This window comes from Tiliqua scincoides, chromosome 1 (assembly GCF_035046505.1).
Source record: "Tiliqua scincoides isolate rTilSci1 chromosome 1, rTilSci1.hap2, whole genome shotgun sequence".
NCBI lineage: Eukaryota > Metazoa > Chordata > Lepidosauria > Squamata > Scincidae > Tiliqua > Tiliqua scincoides.
The window spans coordinates 212,592,355-212,609,826 of record NC_089821.1 but is presented as its reverse complement, the minus strand read 5'-3'; the positions used below and the strand labels follow the sequence as shown (position 1 = coordinate 212,609,826).

At 42.5% G+C, this 17,472-nt stretch overlaps 1 protein-coding gene across 2 annotated transcripts in view; it reads left to right on the top strand.

Annotated features, from left to right (window-relative positions):
• Positions 1-17,472, top strand: part of EPM2A (EPM2A glucan phosphatase, laforin) — a 35,736-nt gene that overhangs the window by 10,813 nt on the left and 7,451 nt on the right. For both annotated transcript variants that reach the window (XM_066615387.1, XM_066615396.1), the window contains 2 exons: positions 1,341-1,515; positions 16,915-17,156. In XM_066615387.1, coding sequence (XP_066471484.1) covers positions 1,341-1,515; positions 16,915-17,156 — 417 coding nt within the window. The remainder of the gene's footprint in view (positions 1-1,340; positions 1,516-16,914; positions 17,157-17,472) is intronic.

Genomic DNA, 17,472 nt, shown 5'->3' with positions numbered 1-17,472 from the left:
GTAAGTTTAGTTAGACTTTAATTTTAAAAGAAAAAATACATTAAAAAAACAAAATCTAAAATGGCCCTGTGCGGTATCAGGTCTGTACAGAAAGTTGAGGATATACTAAATCTCACTTCACTGTCCAAAGAAGAAAAACCTCTTATTTTGGGGGACAGAGAACATGCTACTGCCAACCAATCACATCTGTGCTAAAATCCATTGTTTTCTACAGGCAGCTCTCACCCCAGGGAGGGTAAAAAGGAGCCTAAGGTCTGTGGAAAACTTTTTAAAAATAATAATTAAAAAAGTAGTACAGGGAGGGCATGGTTGTGATGGGAACAGCATTGAGGGCAAAGAGCTAAAGCCCTCCTGTCCCCTCCATGGTTTCATGTTTTCAGGCACACTCTGGTACACTTTTTAGAATAAATAAATCATAATGGACCACATTACACATTTCCAGTAACAAGTGATTGGCCCTGAATGGCATACTGGTAATTAAAAGACTTCTGGAACAGCCGCATTTTGCATGCTGTTTCTCCATGGGCACAGTGACACCTAAACTGGAGAGTGGGGGAGAAGGACAGCACCACAGAGAATCTGCTGCATGACCTGACTTAAGTTATATATCTCATTTCAAAACTGAACCATAGCAATTCAAACCTTCGCCATTTTTCACACAGCAGGTGGCACTGTTAATGCCTGAAGTAGGGAAGAATCTGCTGAAAAGTGATGCCTGTGCTACCGTGTAGAAATCCCTGGTATAGAATTAGTGCCAAGTGGTTGCTTGCCAGTGTCTAGGTCATTTTGCTTAGAGCATACCATGGCACCTGTCTGCTCAGGTGTTCTCACTGCATCCACATCTTCAGGTGATTGATTTACTGTCAGAATGGCAAAGTTTTTAGAAACCACTGTGAATAGAAACCCATTTTCAGAGCAGTCTTATGCATGTCTACCCATAATACCCATTCATTGTTATTTTTATTTATCAAGTGCTTCAAAACCAAAATGCTGCATTAAATTAATGGTGACAAGCCATCCTAGCATGATATCTAAAATAGACAAAATTAAGGACAGGGGAGGAGAGGTAAGGAAAGATTATTATTGAGCACATAATAATCAGCCCCCAAGAAGTTCTATGTGAAAATCTAAAGAAGAATTGAACACATTGTTTATTTGGATTTTTTTAAAGTATACATTCCCCATCCTTAGATGACCCCCACATTTCCCTACAGGAGGAGAAGCATGTTGTGGCTTTCAAAGAACATGTGGCCAAGAAAGTGCTGTAAGTTTCTAGCTCTTTGTTATTACATACTTGAACTATATTAACATACAGTTTATGTGTCTTGCTCTTGTTTCAGGCAATGGGCCCCACCACGATCGATGCAGTGTTTACAACCCAAGCAACTTGGTTGATGGAGTTTATTGCCTCCCAATAGGGCACTGGATAGAAGTTTCTGGGCATACTGATGAGATGAAACATACAACTGATTTCTACTTTAATATTGCTGGGCATCAAGCTATTCACTTTTCCAGGTAAACAAACAGAAAACTACCCGTGTTAAGGCCCAGTCCTATCCAACTTTGCAGCTCTGGTTTAGCCACAGTGCAGCCCCATGGTAAGGGAACAAATGTTCCCACACCTTGAGAAGGTCCCACTGACTGCCCCTCCACCACAGGATGCAGCGCACACCCCACTGGCACTACTGCACCAGCACTGGAAAACTGGATAGGATTGGGCCCTTAGTTGTTCTGGAAAACAGATCAAGAAGTTGAACTTAAATGAGAACTTACTATATACAGTATGGTTCTAAACATGTTTACGTAGAACTAGGTTTTGCTGAGCTCAATAGGACCTACTCCTTAGTAAGTATACTTAGGACTGCAGCCTTATACTCTTGTCTCTCTATGATGCAGAAAAAGATATGCACCGTGTGTAATTTGTTAATGACGAAAGAAGCTTCCTTGTGTATAAGTTTCAGAAGCATATTTTCAATACTTGTCCAAGTCACATTCTCAAAAGCTTTGCCTGCAGTGATGACTAGTTACTTGTCTAATGAAAAGAGACACAGTAAATTTCTAGTTGTCCTGGAAATTCAAGAAGTGATCTGGTATACCGATACCACTGGGAAGGTCATCTTTTATCAGAATCAGCCAATATGAAAAAGTTATTTACATAATTTTAGGAACATATCACATGACAATATGATTACAGAATTGTATAATTGTTACCTGAATGCTTTCAGCTTTATTTGAAGCATTAAGGGGTAATCCTTTTTTATTTTAATATAAAAACAATATTAAAATATTGTTCAGTAAACAAGTTTCTGAATAACCTTCTCCAGCATCTGCGGATCAGTAACTGATCTTCATTTTCAGCATCTTGAATAGTAGCAGTTATAGCAAGTGCCAGGTGATGAATGTTGCATTAGTATGAAAAACAAATATATGAGATAAGACAGTGGTTTTCAAACTGGTGGGTTGCAACCTACCAGCTGGAGAATGGGTGTCCCGGGCACTTTAAAGGGCATGGAAGAGGGAAGGCAGAGGCGCAATCCGCAGGATCACGTTGTTGCTGGGGTCACAGGGACTTTTTTTAAACTGACCCCTACCTGCAGCAGCCTCCTGGGCGTGCAGGGAGTCCTGTGGGGGCCTGCCCTGAGCCTCAAAATAATAAAAAAAAATGCTATTGCAGCCCACTACTGGGTTGCAAATGCAAAACCGGAAGTGAGTTGCAATCACATGTTTTTATTATTTTGAGGAGTGGGGGGGGGGCTGCAGAGGGCTCTGTGGGGTTCCTTGCACCCCCAGGAGGCTGCTGTGGGCAGGGGAGCCTGGGAACTGTGATCCCAGCAGCGACGTGATCCTGTGGATTGTGTTGCTGCCTTCCCCAGCCCCTGCCAAGACTTACCTGCAGTCTCAAACTCCCTGTGAGTTTGAGAACCGCTGAGATAAGGAATTTTCTGTTGGTCAGGGATGAGTAAAGTCAGAGGCTGGCTGCAGAGATGGAATCCAAAATCAGGGTCAAAAAGCTGGGCAGTAGCAGTATAAGATTGGAAGACAGGTAAAGTGTCAGAAGCCTGGCACTTGGAGATAATCTATGTTTGATTCTTATAAACGTGGCCAGAGAACTGTCATACTGCAGGTCCAGTCTGCTTGCTGATGATCCTTATGGGACTGAGACTGGCCAACATGGACCAATTTGAATGGAGCTGTGAGAGCACCAGATGCCAAGTGTTGCTCTTTAAGAAATATTTTCTGTATTTGTGAAATAAGTTGCGTTACTATTAACATCTCAAAAATGTATGTAATGAGACAGAGGGAATGCTAAACCTTCCATAAAGCACGTCTCATTTGTGAACAGAAAGCCACTGGGTGTATTCATGTTTGTAGGTTTAGTAAAGAAACAGAAAAGCAGAGGAAGCAGATTTGTCAACTTGAATATGGAAATAAATCAGGAAGGTGCCAGTCTTGGTATGGCAGAAGACTCAAATGAGAATGCAATACAATGTGACTTTTTGTTTTAAAGTTGCTATAAAAAGCAGTTGCTCCCCCTTCCTATCCACCTTTAGTCATGCAGAACTGTGGGAACATTCCCACCTTATACTGAAAGAAAGTCAGACAGTTTAATGGGATCTGAATGAGCATCACAATGCTGATCCAGATTTGCACCCACATCAGCTATTCACACAGTATGTGCTTCTGCATGTGGAACTCTCTTTCTACATCAGGGCGTTTGCATTTCAAGCACAGGGCCCTGCATAGGGAAGAGAACAGAAACTGCACTAATAATTTTAAAGCACTCAGTAGTTGGTGCTTTGCAAATCTGATTCAACCTCACTTGTTGTCTAGAGCTCACCATTAACTCCATACAATTGGTTCACAAGAACCCTGTGGCATTCCTAAAGTACTTGTGACTTTGTCAACAACATGGTTCTCCTCCAGGTCTGGTTGCCTTCACATGTGAATCTGTGCAGTGGTATCTCAGTGTCTCTAGCATTCAGAAACCAATCCTAAACTTGCCACTATGGACAGGTGTAAGTAATTTTCAATCAGTATGCTAAAAAAACCATGATTTATATGCACAAGAACAAGCTGCAACAAGCCTTGGACTTCGGTGGACCCTTCCTCCTCTATCCATGAAAGGAAGAGATTGAAAACTTTTTTTTAGTTTTTGATCTAACCATAGTTTCCCATGATGTCTGAACCATGTTTTGATCCTGGTTTGTTTTAACTAACCACTGTTGAACAAACCACAGTTCCCTGAGTTCAAACAAAATGGAAACTGATGGTTAGTTCAAAAACAAAAGTGAAAGCTTTCATTCTCCTCCCTTTGCACATAAAAGAAGGGATGAGGAAACATGACCTGAGGCTCACCATGGCTCACTCACATAGCGCTGAACTGTGACTTAGTTTCATGTTTGAGCTTTATACTCAAAATGCATTTGGTTTTATCTCTTTGATAAGTAGTTTCTAAGAATTACTTTTATGGTAACAGATGTTTGTGGTACTTGCTATTTTAGGGTCTGTTTTGGGTTTTTACCTTACTTTAACATAATGTAATGTATCATAGCTTATTTTTTAAAGTCCATTAAAACCTCTAATTATCATTAATAAAATTAAAGCCAATTCTGAATTATGTACACCCTCTGAAAGGAAAAAAAAAGCTTTATTTTTTGTTTAGTTTCAACTGTGGAAAAAAGGAGAAAGAAATCCATTCAATTGTTTAAAGAAAAATAACCTATGTTCCAAGTGTCACCCTGGAGTGATTTTTTATTGCTAAATTATAACATGAACTATGGTGGGGAAAGTGACAACTTTTAACTGGAATTCAGTGAGCTGTGCCATTTGAGTAAAAAGCAAAAATGATGCCCTGTGGTTAAATAATTAATTAAGAGCAGGGCTATGACATCTATTGGGATTTCTACCTTGGAAATGAAAGTCAGAGGGCCAATTCCCCTTCTCTTACTGCTGAAGTTCAATAGCAAGCTGCATCAGTAACGAGGCTCAAAAATAATGAGCTACAGAGCAAAAGTCATTGATTGTATTGTCGGTTTGAAAGAGAGTCTAGATATGGGCTCTCATTTAAAACAGGGGAACAAGATTTGAGTTGCTTTTAATGCATGCTAATGGGCTTATCCTATCCCTTTTGAAGGCAGTGGAAAATTTGCCATTGATTTCAGACCAAGCAGCACTGGAACTCTAATGACCCAGACAAGTGAAACCTATTTATTGCATCATTTATCAATTAACTACCCCAAATAAATTACTTAAGTGATAATAGCAGTCCAGAGCAGGGGTGTCCAAAGGTTTTGGCAGGAGGGCCACATCGTCTCTCTGACACTGTGTCTGGGGCCAGGGGAAAAAAAGAAACAATTTACATTTAAAATTTGAATAAATTTACATACGTTTACATAAATGAATATATTAAAGCTGAACTTATATGAATAAATGAAGGTCTTGCAATAGCTCAAGGCCTATAAAAGGCCTTGCACAAAGCAAGCCTGGCCTTTCCTTTGCTGCTGCTACTGCATCACAGACGTGAAACAAGCAGCAGTGGAGGGAGCCCTCATCCCACAGCTCATGCAAGAGGTCAAACAATCACCCTCACACTGAGAGCAGTTGCGTCGGGCCAGTGTGGGCTCCAACAAATCTCTGGAGGGCCAGAGGCTAATTGGAGACTGGGGGCTCCCTGAGGGCCGCATTGAGAGGCCTTGAGGGCCACAAGTGGCCCCTGGGCCGGGGTTTGGGCACCCCTGGTCCAGAGCAAAGCTAGGTCAAGTAATGTCACCCTAAAGTTTTATGTCATTACTGTATGCCGTTCTCATAAGTGATCTGCAGCCTGATCTGGGGTAGTTGCAAGTGGGACTTGCATCCAAGCATGTCCAAGATTGTAGCTGCAATGTTTTATGCTAACTGTGAAGTAGAGTTTTACATAAACAATGGAAAGCTCTTATTGTTTATTTTCTTTAGATTATTATATAGGTTCTGAGAGTTTGGAGCAATAAACAACACATAGAAAGCAACTATAGTACAATTCAGAGATTACCAACAAACACAGTGTATAGTTTACCCAAACGTTTAAGGCTATGCTTCATATTTCCATTGGAATCATTTAACACTGACTGAATTGTCCAATGCCACCTTGACCCTACCTCACACTCCCAAGCCTTGAAATTTAGGATTACTGTGGCAATTGCTTTTGCATCTGAGTGCTGCATGAGTGTGGGTGACAGAATTTTAGGTGGATGTTGTTGCAGACATGGGTGTGACTTGTTCAATAGATATCTTTTTATTGTCTCTAATATAAGCTGGGAAGGGGTAAAACAGAAAATGTTTACATTTCAAACCTCCTGCCGGTCCCCATTGTACTTCCTCCACCCCAACACAGAAGCCAGAGACATTCATGTCTGATGGTTGAGATTACCAGCTCTGGCATAGCTACATTATCAATTAAACATGTAAGACCCAAATCCTAACCAACTTTTCAGCACTGGCATAGCGGTGCCAGTGGGACGTGTGCTGCATCCTCCAGTTGGGTGGCACTCACGGAGGCCTCCTCAAAGTAAGGGCATGCTTGTTCCCTTACCTCAGAGCTGCATTGCCCTTATGTCTGTGCTGGAAAGTGGGTTAGGATTGCGCCCTAAGTCACACTGTGGTTGCTACTGTCATTCCCGCATTATATTTTCTGTTCAGTGAAGAAGTGGCCATAATGAATAAGACCCAGTGCAGGCCACAGTTAAAGCAGTTACCAATGCCAGTGTTCCAGAGAGCTCCACATTATTTAAATGAGTTTACCATATATTCGTGTACCACATTAGTATGCCAGCTGTGACTGATTGGGTCACAGATCACTGGTGTATGCCTACCCTGGCCATGTTTTGGCTGCATGTGGTGAGTGCATTTAAATGAGATGAGAACTGCATGGAATGCTTACGTCAGTAAAGGCTGTACATGTCTCATGTCACATTTTCAGCCTATGGCTTCAGTTATGTATAATTGGATTAAATGACACTGAACTCACTAACTCTGAGTAAACACACATAAGATCAGGCTGTTTGTATGTACTCTGGTGTCCTAGAAAACAGGTATAAAATAATGGCTCATAGTGTAATCCTGTGCACACTTACCTGGGAGTAAGCACCATTGAACAAAACTGAATGGTTATTGAAAACTGGGCCCTAGCCATTAGCAGATCCCATTCATAGTGATCAAGATGCACAAACACCCAGTAATATTAATTATTACAGAATATTTTATCTGTATAAAGCTGAGGTATTCAATCTGTGCGTCCTGCCTCCCTAGTAGGCGCAGCTAGCCTCCAGGGGCGTTGCCAGGCATCTTGGAGAGAGAGGTGGCTGGCAGCTGCTCTGCTCAGCTCAGCTGCACTGGCTGCCTCCTGACTTGCTGCTTTTCCGAGGCTGAGAATGAGATGGGTGGGGCTGCATGAGGTGAGGTGGGTGGGGCAGTGTGAAACATGGTGGGGGGAGGTGGGAGAGAAGGCTGGCTGGGCAGGCAGAGGTGCCGCATCTCATCATCGAGCTCTGTCCATGTGCAACCTCGCACCAAGGACTACATTTCCCAGTGTGCCCCTCGCCCTGGGCATCCTGGGATTGGTCAAGGCTGGAGGAGAGAAGAGTGTGGAGGTGCTGCATCTCATCAGCGCAGGGGTGCTCCTGGCAGGCTTCAAACTGGGAGGAAAGTGTAAGTACAGGCAGTGCAGCGCTTTCCTCTGCTCCTAGTGGGGGGGGGCAAATGCCCCAGCCTGCATCCTTCCGTCTTGCCTGGGGGAACGGGTGGCATCTGCATGCTGGGTGTATGTGTGTGAGCAACCCCTGTCTACTTTGGGGTGAGCTGTAATCTTGCTGTATGTGGCTGCAATCCTTTCCACACTTTTCTGGGAGTAAGCCCCATTGACTCAAATGGGGCTTACTTCTTGGTAGACCTACATAGGCTTGGGGTCTGTGTCAGCTTAACCCAGGATCTTCACCTTTCTCTTCCCCACCCCTTCAAAAAAGAAAAAAAGCCACTCTTGATGGCTTTGTCTCCAAAAATTGATTCAAAATAAAAATCCCCATTCCTTTTTAGCCATTTCCCTTTTTCTTCCTGCCTCCTTTTTTTCGGGGGGGGGGGGGGAAGAAACTGTGTTGGCTGCTATTGTAAGACAAAAGGGACAATTCTGGCTAGGTCTACTCAGAAGTAAGTCCTATTGTGTTCAATGGGACTTACGCCCAGAAAAGTGGGGTTAGGATTCCAGCCAAACAGTCTCTGGGTCTCAATTTGCATCGATTTGCAATTAGCAGATACACACAAAACAAAGTCTTCCCCTCCCCCAGCAGATTCATCACTTCCCCCTCCCTTTCCAAAACCCTCCAGGTGTGTTGTTAACAAACTCAGGGCACAATCCTGGATGGACAGAGTGGATAGAGAGATGCTCTTTACACTCTCACATAACACCAGAACCAGGGGACATCCACTCAAATTGAGTGTTGGGAGAGTTAGAACAGACAAAAGAAAATATTTCTTTACTCAGCATGTGGTTGGTCTGTGGAACTCCTTGCCACAGGATGTGGTGATGGCATCTGGCCTGGACGCCTTTAAAAGGGGATTGGACAAGTTTCTGGAGGAAAAATCCATTACGGATTACAAGCCATGATGTGTACATGCAACCTCCTGATTTTAGAAATGGGCTATGTCAGAATGCCAGTGCAAGGGAGGGCACCAGGATGCAGGTATCTTGTTATCAGGTGCGCTCCCTGGGACATTTGGTGGGCCGCTGTGAGATACAGGATGCTGGACTAGATGGGCCATGGCCTGATCCAGTGGGGCTGTTCTTATGTTCTTAATCCTAACCAGGTCTACTCAGAAGTAAGTCCTATTTTGTTCAATGGGGCTTACTCTCAGGTAATTGTGGTTAGGATTGCAGCCTAAGAGTGCTGGCAGCCTTGTTTCTAGTGCATAATTATAACACCTTCATCCCCATTTTGGGGGTAACTGAGGTGAGTGAAGTGTTGTAATGGGGAGCCGTGGCCAATGGCTACAAGTATCAGGGGAGGCGTGAGCCGGGAAGGCTCGAGAACCACTGGTATAAAGAATCAAAAATGTTCTTTTTGTGGCAGAAATCCTTTCTGTGCTAATATCAGAGCTGAACAATTCCCAGAGGTGCACCTCAGCATCATTCCTGGTGGGACATGTCTTTGCTCTGACACTGCTTCTAACAAGCATGCTTGCCCAGAATTTTGCTCTAATGTACTAGTATCCTGATTTGTTAGATGTTGGTTTCAAGGGATTCTGAAATACTCTTCTCAACTTACTCTTTCCGGCAATGCTGGAGCAGCATGTGAGCCCAGGGACATATGCCAGCATTCCCTATACTGCCTTTCTTCTTCCTCCCAGCATCCAGCAATACTGCAGCAATGCGCAGTCCTAATGAGGGGCACTGCCATCTCCTGTGCAGTTGCCCACACATCGTGAGTTCCAACTTTGATGAATGGCAAAATCTTCCAAATAGGACTCATTATGTATTTGGGCTGTGTGTTGAACAAGGGTTGTTTAAAGCTTCAATATCTTGGCTGGTAAGCCTGTAAGACAGTTTATCAGATAGAAATCTTGCACAGCCCTTTTAGTTTGCCTGTAGTTTAGTCTTTGGAGCAGCACAGTTGTATATCTAAAAGTAAACAAATATTACAGAATCATTGCTGCCTTTTCCCAAGAGGCTGTTTGTTTTTGCAGCATTCCCTCTCCCAACCGCTGAATTGTGGCTGTGCTTGTAGAGAGCATGCTTAAGAAGCTTCTTTGAAAAATCTCCCTTTCCCCACTTTAATGCTATGCGTTGGAAAATTTTATAGGTATACTTGGGGCAAGATCTATAACATCTATAATAGTTTAAAATGTTATTTGAATCCTCTGAACCATGAGAAAAATTGAGCCCTGTCAGTTTGCCAACCTGCTTGAACTATGGATTTTATTTCCTCTTTACTAGCTAAGCAACACTGAAACTTGAAAATGAGGATGACGCGTCTCATTCCATATTCTCCCCCCAAAAGTTTTTATCAGGATTATAAATACCTGGCATAAAAATGAGCAAAAGATTGACAGAAAATGCATTCTCTTGCATTAAAGTTAAAACTCAAGGGAAGGGATTGTGTTGATTTGCTGACTTTCATCATTATGAGGGGGAAATTAACCCCTTCTGTTACCAAGGCAAAGCAGTTAACACTAGAGACGTGAAATGTAAAATAGGAATAATGGAACAGGGGAAAAAATGAATTCAGTTCACACAACCTGTTGACATCCCAATTTTCATGACATTAGGTGAATAATACTGATGACGATTTTCCAAATAGTTACTTAAGATGGTGCACATTGGACTACTTGGTAAGTCATTTCTCTGTATTACTCTTCAAGTTGTGAGGAGAATTTTCCCACATTTCCACAATTTTTCAGAAATCTAGGGAAGCAATTTGAGTGTGTATGTGCAATTTTGCCTTATATGTGATAGGGTGTCATCAGTTAATTTTCCCAGCATTATGATGAGTAACTCAATGTTATCTCCATAAGCACTTATTCCAGGGGTGTCAAACCTGTTTCATATTGGATATAGCATATATAGCATATATATCCAATATAGCATTCATCATCAATATAGCATCATATAGCATTCATGATGCCTGCTGAGGGCCAGAAGTGATGTCATTAAGCAGGAAGTGATGTCATTAAACAGATCATAACCAAAAATAAGCACTTAGGAACTTTCTCACTTAGGAACTCATTAGCTGCAAACAACAGAAGAGAAAATATACTAATCTTGATCATATTTCAAGATATGGGAGAGCCCAATTTTCATGTGGGCTGTGCTTTTAGTAGTAAAACATCAGCACAGCTCAACAACTGAGAGGCGGAGGGTTGGATGAAAAGCTTCTGTGGGCCGCATCCAGCCCCTGGGCCTTATGTTTGACACCCTGACTTATACTTTTGCTGGGATTTTCTAACATAGTTACCTTGAGGTCAATAAAAATTGCAGTCCTTGCCCACTTTTTTTTATCACACTAGGGCATATGTACCAATGATATATTTCCATTATCTTTTGTTTTTCAACCTTTGTTTCAACTTTGTTTCAACTTCTCTGACATTACTAACTTTAGAAGGTATCTTATTAGATTACTAACTTTAGAAGAAATATTAGACAATTCACCTTGTGGGTCAGTAAACCAGATTCTTTGATGCTGCATAAACAGTTTGTTTAAGAATTTATAGCCCATCTTTTCAGTTAAAAACATTCCCAACAAAATACAAGGAACAACACAGTGACAGAAAACACTTCAATAGGGTGGCAATGAGGCAGCCCCCCTACCTTCCCCCCTTAAAAGCCAATTGAAATAAAAATATTTTTAAGCCTTGTTGGAACCACTCCATAGAGTGGGCTGATCTTAGATCCTCTGGAAGTGTGTTCCGGATGTGCGGTGCAACAACTAGCAGCCCAATCCTGAGCTGCCTGGGGCACCCAGCCTCAGCAGCAGCGAGGATGGCTGCCGCCGGATCCTGCGCGCCCTGGGCTACCGTGGGAGGTGCCTCGGGAGAAGGGGACTTTCGTCCCCTTCTCCCGGGTAAGATAAGCAACCCTGCAATGGGCCTACTCACTTTACCGCCAACCAAAAGGTCGGCAGTAAAGGCGTTCGTGTAGGATGCCGAGCCCTCCACGAACACCTTGGATCCTGTGAAGCAGAGCTCCGTGGACCCACCTGCCTTCTTCCCCCGGCACGCCTCCAGCCCGTGATTTCAGACAAGCTGCATATTACTAAGCAGGCAATGCAGTGTTAAGCAATGATGAAAACAGGTGTCCTGTTTTAGTTGCTGAGTCTGTTCCGGTGTGAGAATCACAGATAAGTAGACTAAATTACATCTAAGAAGAAAATTTACCACTGCTTAATTACTTTTCATCATGGTGTCACAAATAATGAAAAGAAGAGGAAATGAACATTAAAAATGTATTGTATCCTACTTAATTCCCCTCATTTAAAAGCCCTGGAGTAGAATTGACTTAAAATGTACAACTTCAGTAGCAAACAAGTAAGACATTCAAAATACCAAACATTGTTCCTCCTCATTCCACTCTTCAGATGAAAGCAAACTTTTCCTCTTAAGTATTAGCAAATTTTGCAGCTATACCATTTACTTGGAGCCATGTATCAGTTCTTCATTAATCAAACACTTTCACAAGTTGCTGCTCTTTTTGTTTCCTGCCCGTTTACTGACATAACAAATCCTTGTTAAAATATAGTTTGAAGTGAGTGGATAACAATGCTGGCAACTGCTTGTATCTGTCTTCATAACCCAAATTACTGTTACAATTAAATTGTCAAAGTTGGCACAACAATAAATACTATATAAACTAATTATTTTCCCGCTAGGAAATTGTTAGCTGAAGTGCAATTCCAAAAGAATAAAAGACTAACAAAGTGTGTGATGTATAGAGGCATAGAACTGTGAAGCAGAATACACACAGCCAAAAGCCGACATATTAAAAAGCCTGTATTCAAGTACTGTAGATTTTGAACAGGGCACAATCAAACAGAATTTCTAATGGAATACCAAACTAAGCAGCAGGTCAATCTGTGAGCCATTGTATCTCTTCTTGGAAACAGTAGGCCTCCTGAGGTCCATGTAATCTTACAATCTGATTGTGTTGCTCCTCTCTGACTGTTTGCTATCCTTCTTTATACTGCAATACCTACTATAACGCTGCTTTCTATAACCCTGTTTTTTATGGCACTCTGTCCTGGGTGTAATTTTTTTAGTAACACTTTAAAAAAGGTTAATGTTCATAGAACTGCTCAAAGGTTTGGTGCAGAAAAGTCTAATCTGTGCATTCAGCCAATTGGAGCTGCATATTCTGGCTAGAATTTTCTACCTGGAATATTTTGCTCCAATGAGAGTGGTGTATTCAGGCTAGCATGGAGCCAATCATTTGCTATCAGGACATGTTTCAGGACAGAAACAATCGGCAAGGCAATCTATCCCAGCTGCTTTCTTCAAGAAGGATGAATCCTTCTGCAATTCATGGGGATGAGTCACAACCTGGGTCATTCTCCTTTCTGTAGCTTGCACTGCTGCTATGTAGGAGGAATGATGGTAGTGGTGGCCAGTTATATAGTATACATACAACCTAGTTCTATCCTGTGCTGGAACAGGCAGGCTGACTAGTTAGGAGGTGGCTGCCACACAACTTGTAGTAAGGGAATTTATTTCCCCTTAACCTGTATTGTGTGGCAGTCACTCTAATAGGCTACTTGGATCTGCACCAGTGATTTAGCTGGCACAGATTTAGCTGGATCTGCACCAGTGATTTAGCTGGCACCCTCTTGCCACCCTCCCCAACCCCCAGCCTCCGCACCACCCGCCTTTGGCTGGCGCAAACTCACCTTTCACTGTTCTGGATAAGGAGAGGAGAGGCCAGCATGTGTCCTCATGCCGGCTTTCCCAGTTCGCAAGCAGGCGCAAACATGCCTTACAGCAAATTTGCATCTCTCCTGGGCCAGCACAAGTGGCTTGCGGCAGCCGAAGACCAGGTTTGGGTTGTTCCCATAATTACATAGGTTCAACCTAAGACACTGATGAGTACAGTACTGTGAAAACATCTTTTAAAACTGTTATAATTACCTCCTACAGTGTTGCTTCAAACAGCACTCTGTTTTCCAAGAACGCATCCAGAGGGTGAAAAGAGGTATTACTGTATATATAAAATTTTCCTTTCTCAATAATAGGTCTTGTACAACTGCCTGAGGTTTACAGGCCCTATGCCTTGCTTTGACCCTGCCTCACTCCTAGCCTTGCAAGCTTTTACCTGATTCCTTGCTTCTCTCTCTGCACATATCTTCCTGGGCAGTCCTTTGGAGCTGACTTTGCTTCTCTTTAGATTTTGTATTTAGACAGATGTGCTGGCCCAAACATTTCACTGGCAAAAGCCCAGTCAGATCTCTTGAAAATAACCCCCTGAGCACCATAAACTTTGAAGGGGAAATGTTAATCTATAAAAGCATGTGGACATCTGCCAAGAATTCAGAATTGGCCAGAGCTCCCTAGTGCATGTCCACTGCGCGTTAACAGATGTGTACCTGCTCTTCAAATGTTAACAGCCCATCCTGTGCAGTGTTCAGTTTGCCTAAGTCTATTGAAATCAAATGGATTAGTCATGCCTAACTTTGCACAGGATCAGACAGTGTTCACCACATCCCCACAATCTGAAACAATGTCTGCCATGTCAAGTGTGATGTGGCCCTAAGGGTAAGGGAGATTGAATTGGCCAAGTAGAGTGAACATCAAGTCTTGAAAATCTAGTGCAGTATAAGTAGACACTAAAGGAAGAATTCATGGCTGTGTTTTAAAAAGGAATGGATTTGCTCTCATCTAAACAAAATCAGCAGTATAAACAACTTTAATGCCTAGTGAGTGACTTTATTGCCAATTTCTTCCGCAAAGTAAGTTTAGCAACTTCCAAGTTTGGCATGTATTTAGCTATAGTATTTAACTATAGGTAATGGCTGTAGAGTGTATCATTATAGATAAGCAAGTTAATGCATCACTTGAAGTCTGCTTACACAGGGCTGCATTTACAAGGCTTTTGGACCGAGATGGGCTGCTCATGGGGCTAGAAGGAGTTTTATGAGCCTGGTAATTTTTTAGTGCTTCAAAGTGGCAATGTACAGTGCAAAATAGTGTCAGAACAGCAATGAACTTTTACAACTCCAGGCTCACAACATCTTTGCAAGTGGGAAGATGATTCGCATGTGTATTGATTAAATGAAAGAAATTTGTAGTTTCAGCTGTATCCAGAGTGAATTGTCAAATTTAATTAAGAATGTGCAAAGTTAGGAAGGGAATCATCCAAGCCTTCTATGCTCTGGCATCATTAAAATAATTAAAAGTGTGGTGACAGATAAAAAGACTAACTGTAAAAGTGACTCCAAAGAGTTCAGTGTTTACTCTGCTTACATTGGCTCCATTTTCTCATTGTTGTAGACTTCTGGGATCTACTCTGTTCCTTGTTATGCTTGAGAAGATGTCCTCCTCTCTGCTGATTTTAGGTCAAATTATTCCCTAGTCGGAGGACATGGATAAAAGAGGTATAAAACCACTCTAGCCTGGTGATGGAATTAGTATAGAGGAATTAGTTCAGAAGCTCTTGTCTGGAAATGTCTGGTCAGTGCTCACACCTATCTTTGTCAGATTGTTCTGATGGGTATCCAGACATGAATGGCTTCTGCCTAGGGCTGCTTACCTTTCTATTTGCAAGGAGTACCACTGCTTTCTGGAAAGCTTCTCTATCAATTTTCAAGAAATATCGGAAGGATGTATTGGTCACAATGGGTGCCCAATATTCTCAACTATTGTACCAGTTGTTCAAACAATTGTACCATTAACCACCATCTGTCCAGTGTGAATGCTTTGCTTCTATAGTCCTCTGTATCTGTCCATATTTGGTGTATTTGGTGTTTAGGATTGTGTATTATATAGAAGTAGAAGAAGAGCATCAGTTACTTGTGCTTTCTCTCTCTCAAATCTTTTGTAACATAGCAAGTGGGATGTGAATCTCACACACCAAGAGCCGTAAGCTCCAGTAATTACTCACAGGAGAAATCCTGGGCAGCCCAATCCTGAGCTGCCTGGTTTCCAGAGGTGCAGCAGGGCCAAAAACGGCTGCCACTGCATCCTGCACACTAACTGGGCAGTACCTGTGGCTCCTTGTGAGAAGGGGACTTTTGTTCCCTTCCTCCTGGTAAGGCAAGTAGCCCTGCAGTGGGGCTACTTGATTCTGTGGCAATCCAAGGTAGGTGTAGAATCAAGGGCCTCCGTATCAAGCCAGTGGCCTGCCACAGAGGCTCAGGATCCGGTGGAGCAAAGTTCTACCGGTCGCACCTCCTTCCTGCCCTGCTCCCTCCCCCAGCACGCCTCCTTCCCGCCCTCTGCCCGCCTCTCCCAGCCCCATAACACGACCTCCTCCCCCACCTATCTCTCTGCCACCCGGCAGTCCATGCATGTGCGTGCCATTGTGTGAAGGTGCGCGCCAGTGGTGAGCCGGTGTGCATTCTTTAGGATTGGGCCCTGAGTGTCATGCACATTTTCCCCCTTTTCCCACATCTATGTGATGGATGAGCAGTCCATAGAGTTTTGGTTAGTGAAAACATGTTTCAGTACTCCCTGCCATCTGGTAGAGTATACAAACTTATTTTTGTTCAGAGAATCCATTTGGAAGTCTGCTGCTCCAATAGCTTCTTAAGGAACAATTAGAAAAGCCCCAAGCCCCAAGAACTAAGGTGACACTTTAGATCAGAGTTGACTCAGTGATAATCTGTGGGTAGAATTAAACCCCACAACACTATTTTGGCACATGCAACTTGTTCTCGTATGAGTTCAAGTCAGGATGCTCATGAGTTCATACTCAGTCAGGATCAGAGAATATGAAAGAATGTCATGAGGGTGGAAGTTCCTTGCTTTCTTCTTCCACCCTTGTGTCCACCTCTTCTCCAAGGGTGTATAAGAACCATCAAGCCTGAAGTCACAAAGCCAGAACAATCCGCGTTGTACACATGGAGAATATGATTTTGCGAATAGTTTTTCCAACAAACTCAGAAGAGCGACTCAGGGCAATGGCTCCTGTATCTAAGGTGTCTGTTGATTTCTTTCAAGGGCTACAGCATCCCAAAGGGATTTAGGCTAAAAATGCTCAAAAAACGAGGAAAAACAGGCAAAAAAATCAGAGAACAAACAGGTGTTTGCGGGATCAGTGTGTGACTTGCAGCAACAGTACATGCAGCAATGCAAGCATTATTGAAGCCACAACCACGTGTTGTCCTTATGTATTTGTTTCATGTTATTGTTTTATAGAAAGTCTTCCAGTGTTTCACATTCATTTTTCAACATGTTTATTCCTGATAGAATTTTGCCAAACCTGTGGCTGGGAAGTTGCCCTCGTCAAGTGGAGCATGTGACGGTGAAGCTAAAACATGAGTTGGGTGTCACAGCCATAATGAACTTCCAGACTGAATGGGATGTGGTTCAGAATTCCTGGGGATGCAATCGCTATCCAGAACCAATGAGCCCAGAGGTTCTAATGAAACTGTATAAAGAAGAAGGCCTTGCTTATGTCTGGATGCCAACACCAGACATGAGTACCGAAGGTAATATTTATATTCCTCTTCTAATAGAATAACCTGGAAAAGAAAAGAAAAATTCTTTCAGAAATATAGTAACATTATGTAAATGAACAACAGAGTTTTCTAGAACTTTTTCCAATTTATTTCCACATAAGCTTTCATGGACTATCATCTACTTCAACTTCATCAGATATATGAATAGTTGATTTTAACATTTCTGTAGCTTTACAAGTTTTTTACTGATGTTATCCATCCAGTTTGCCTACAGATTATCATGCCACAGACCAGATGTTTTGCTAATAGTTTTCCCAGTGTGTTCTTTGAACTCTAAACTGGGATT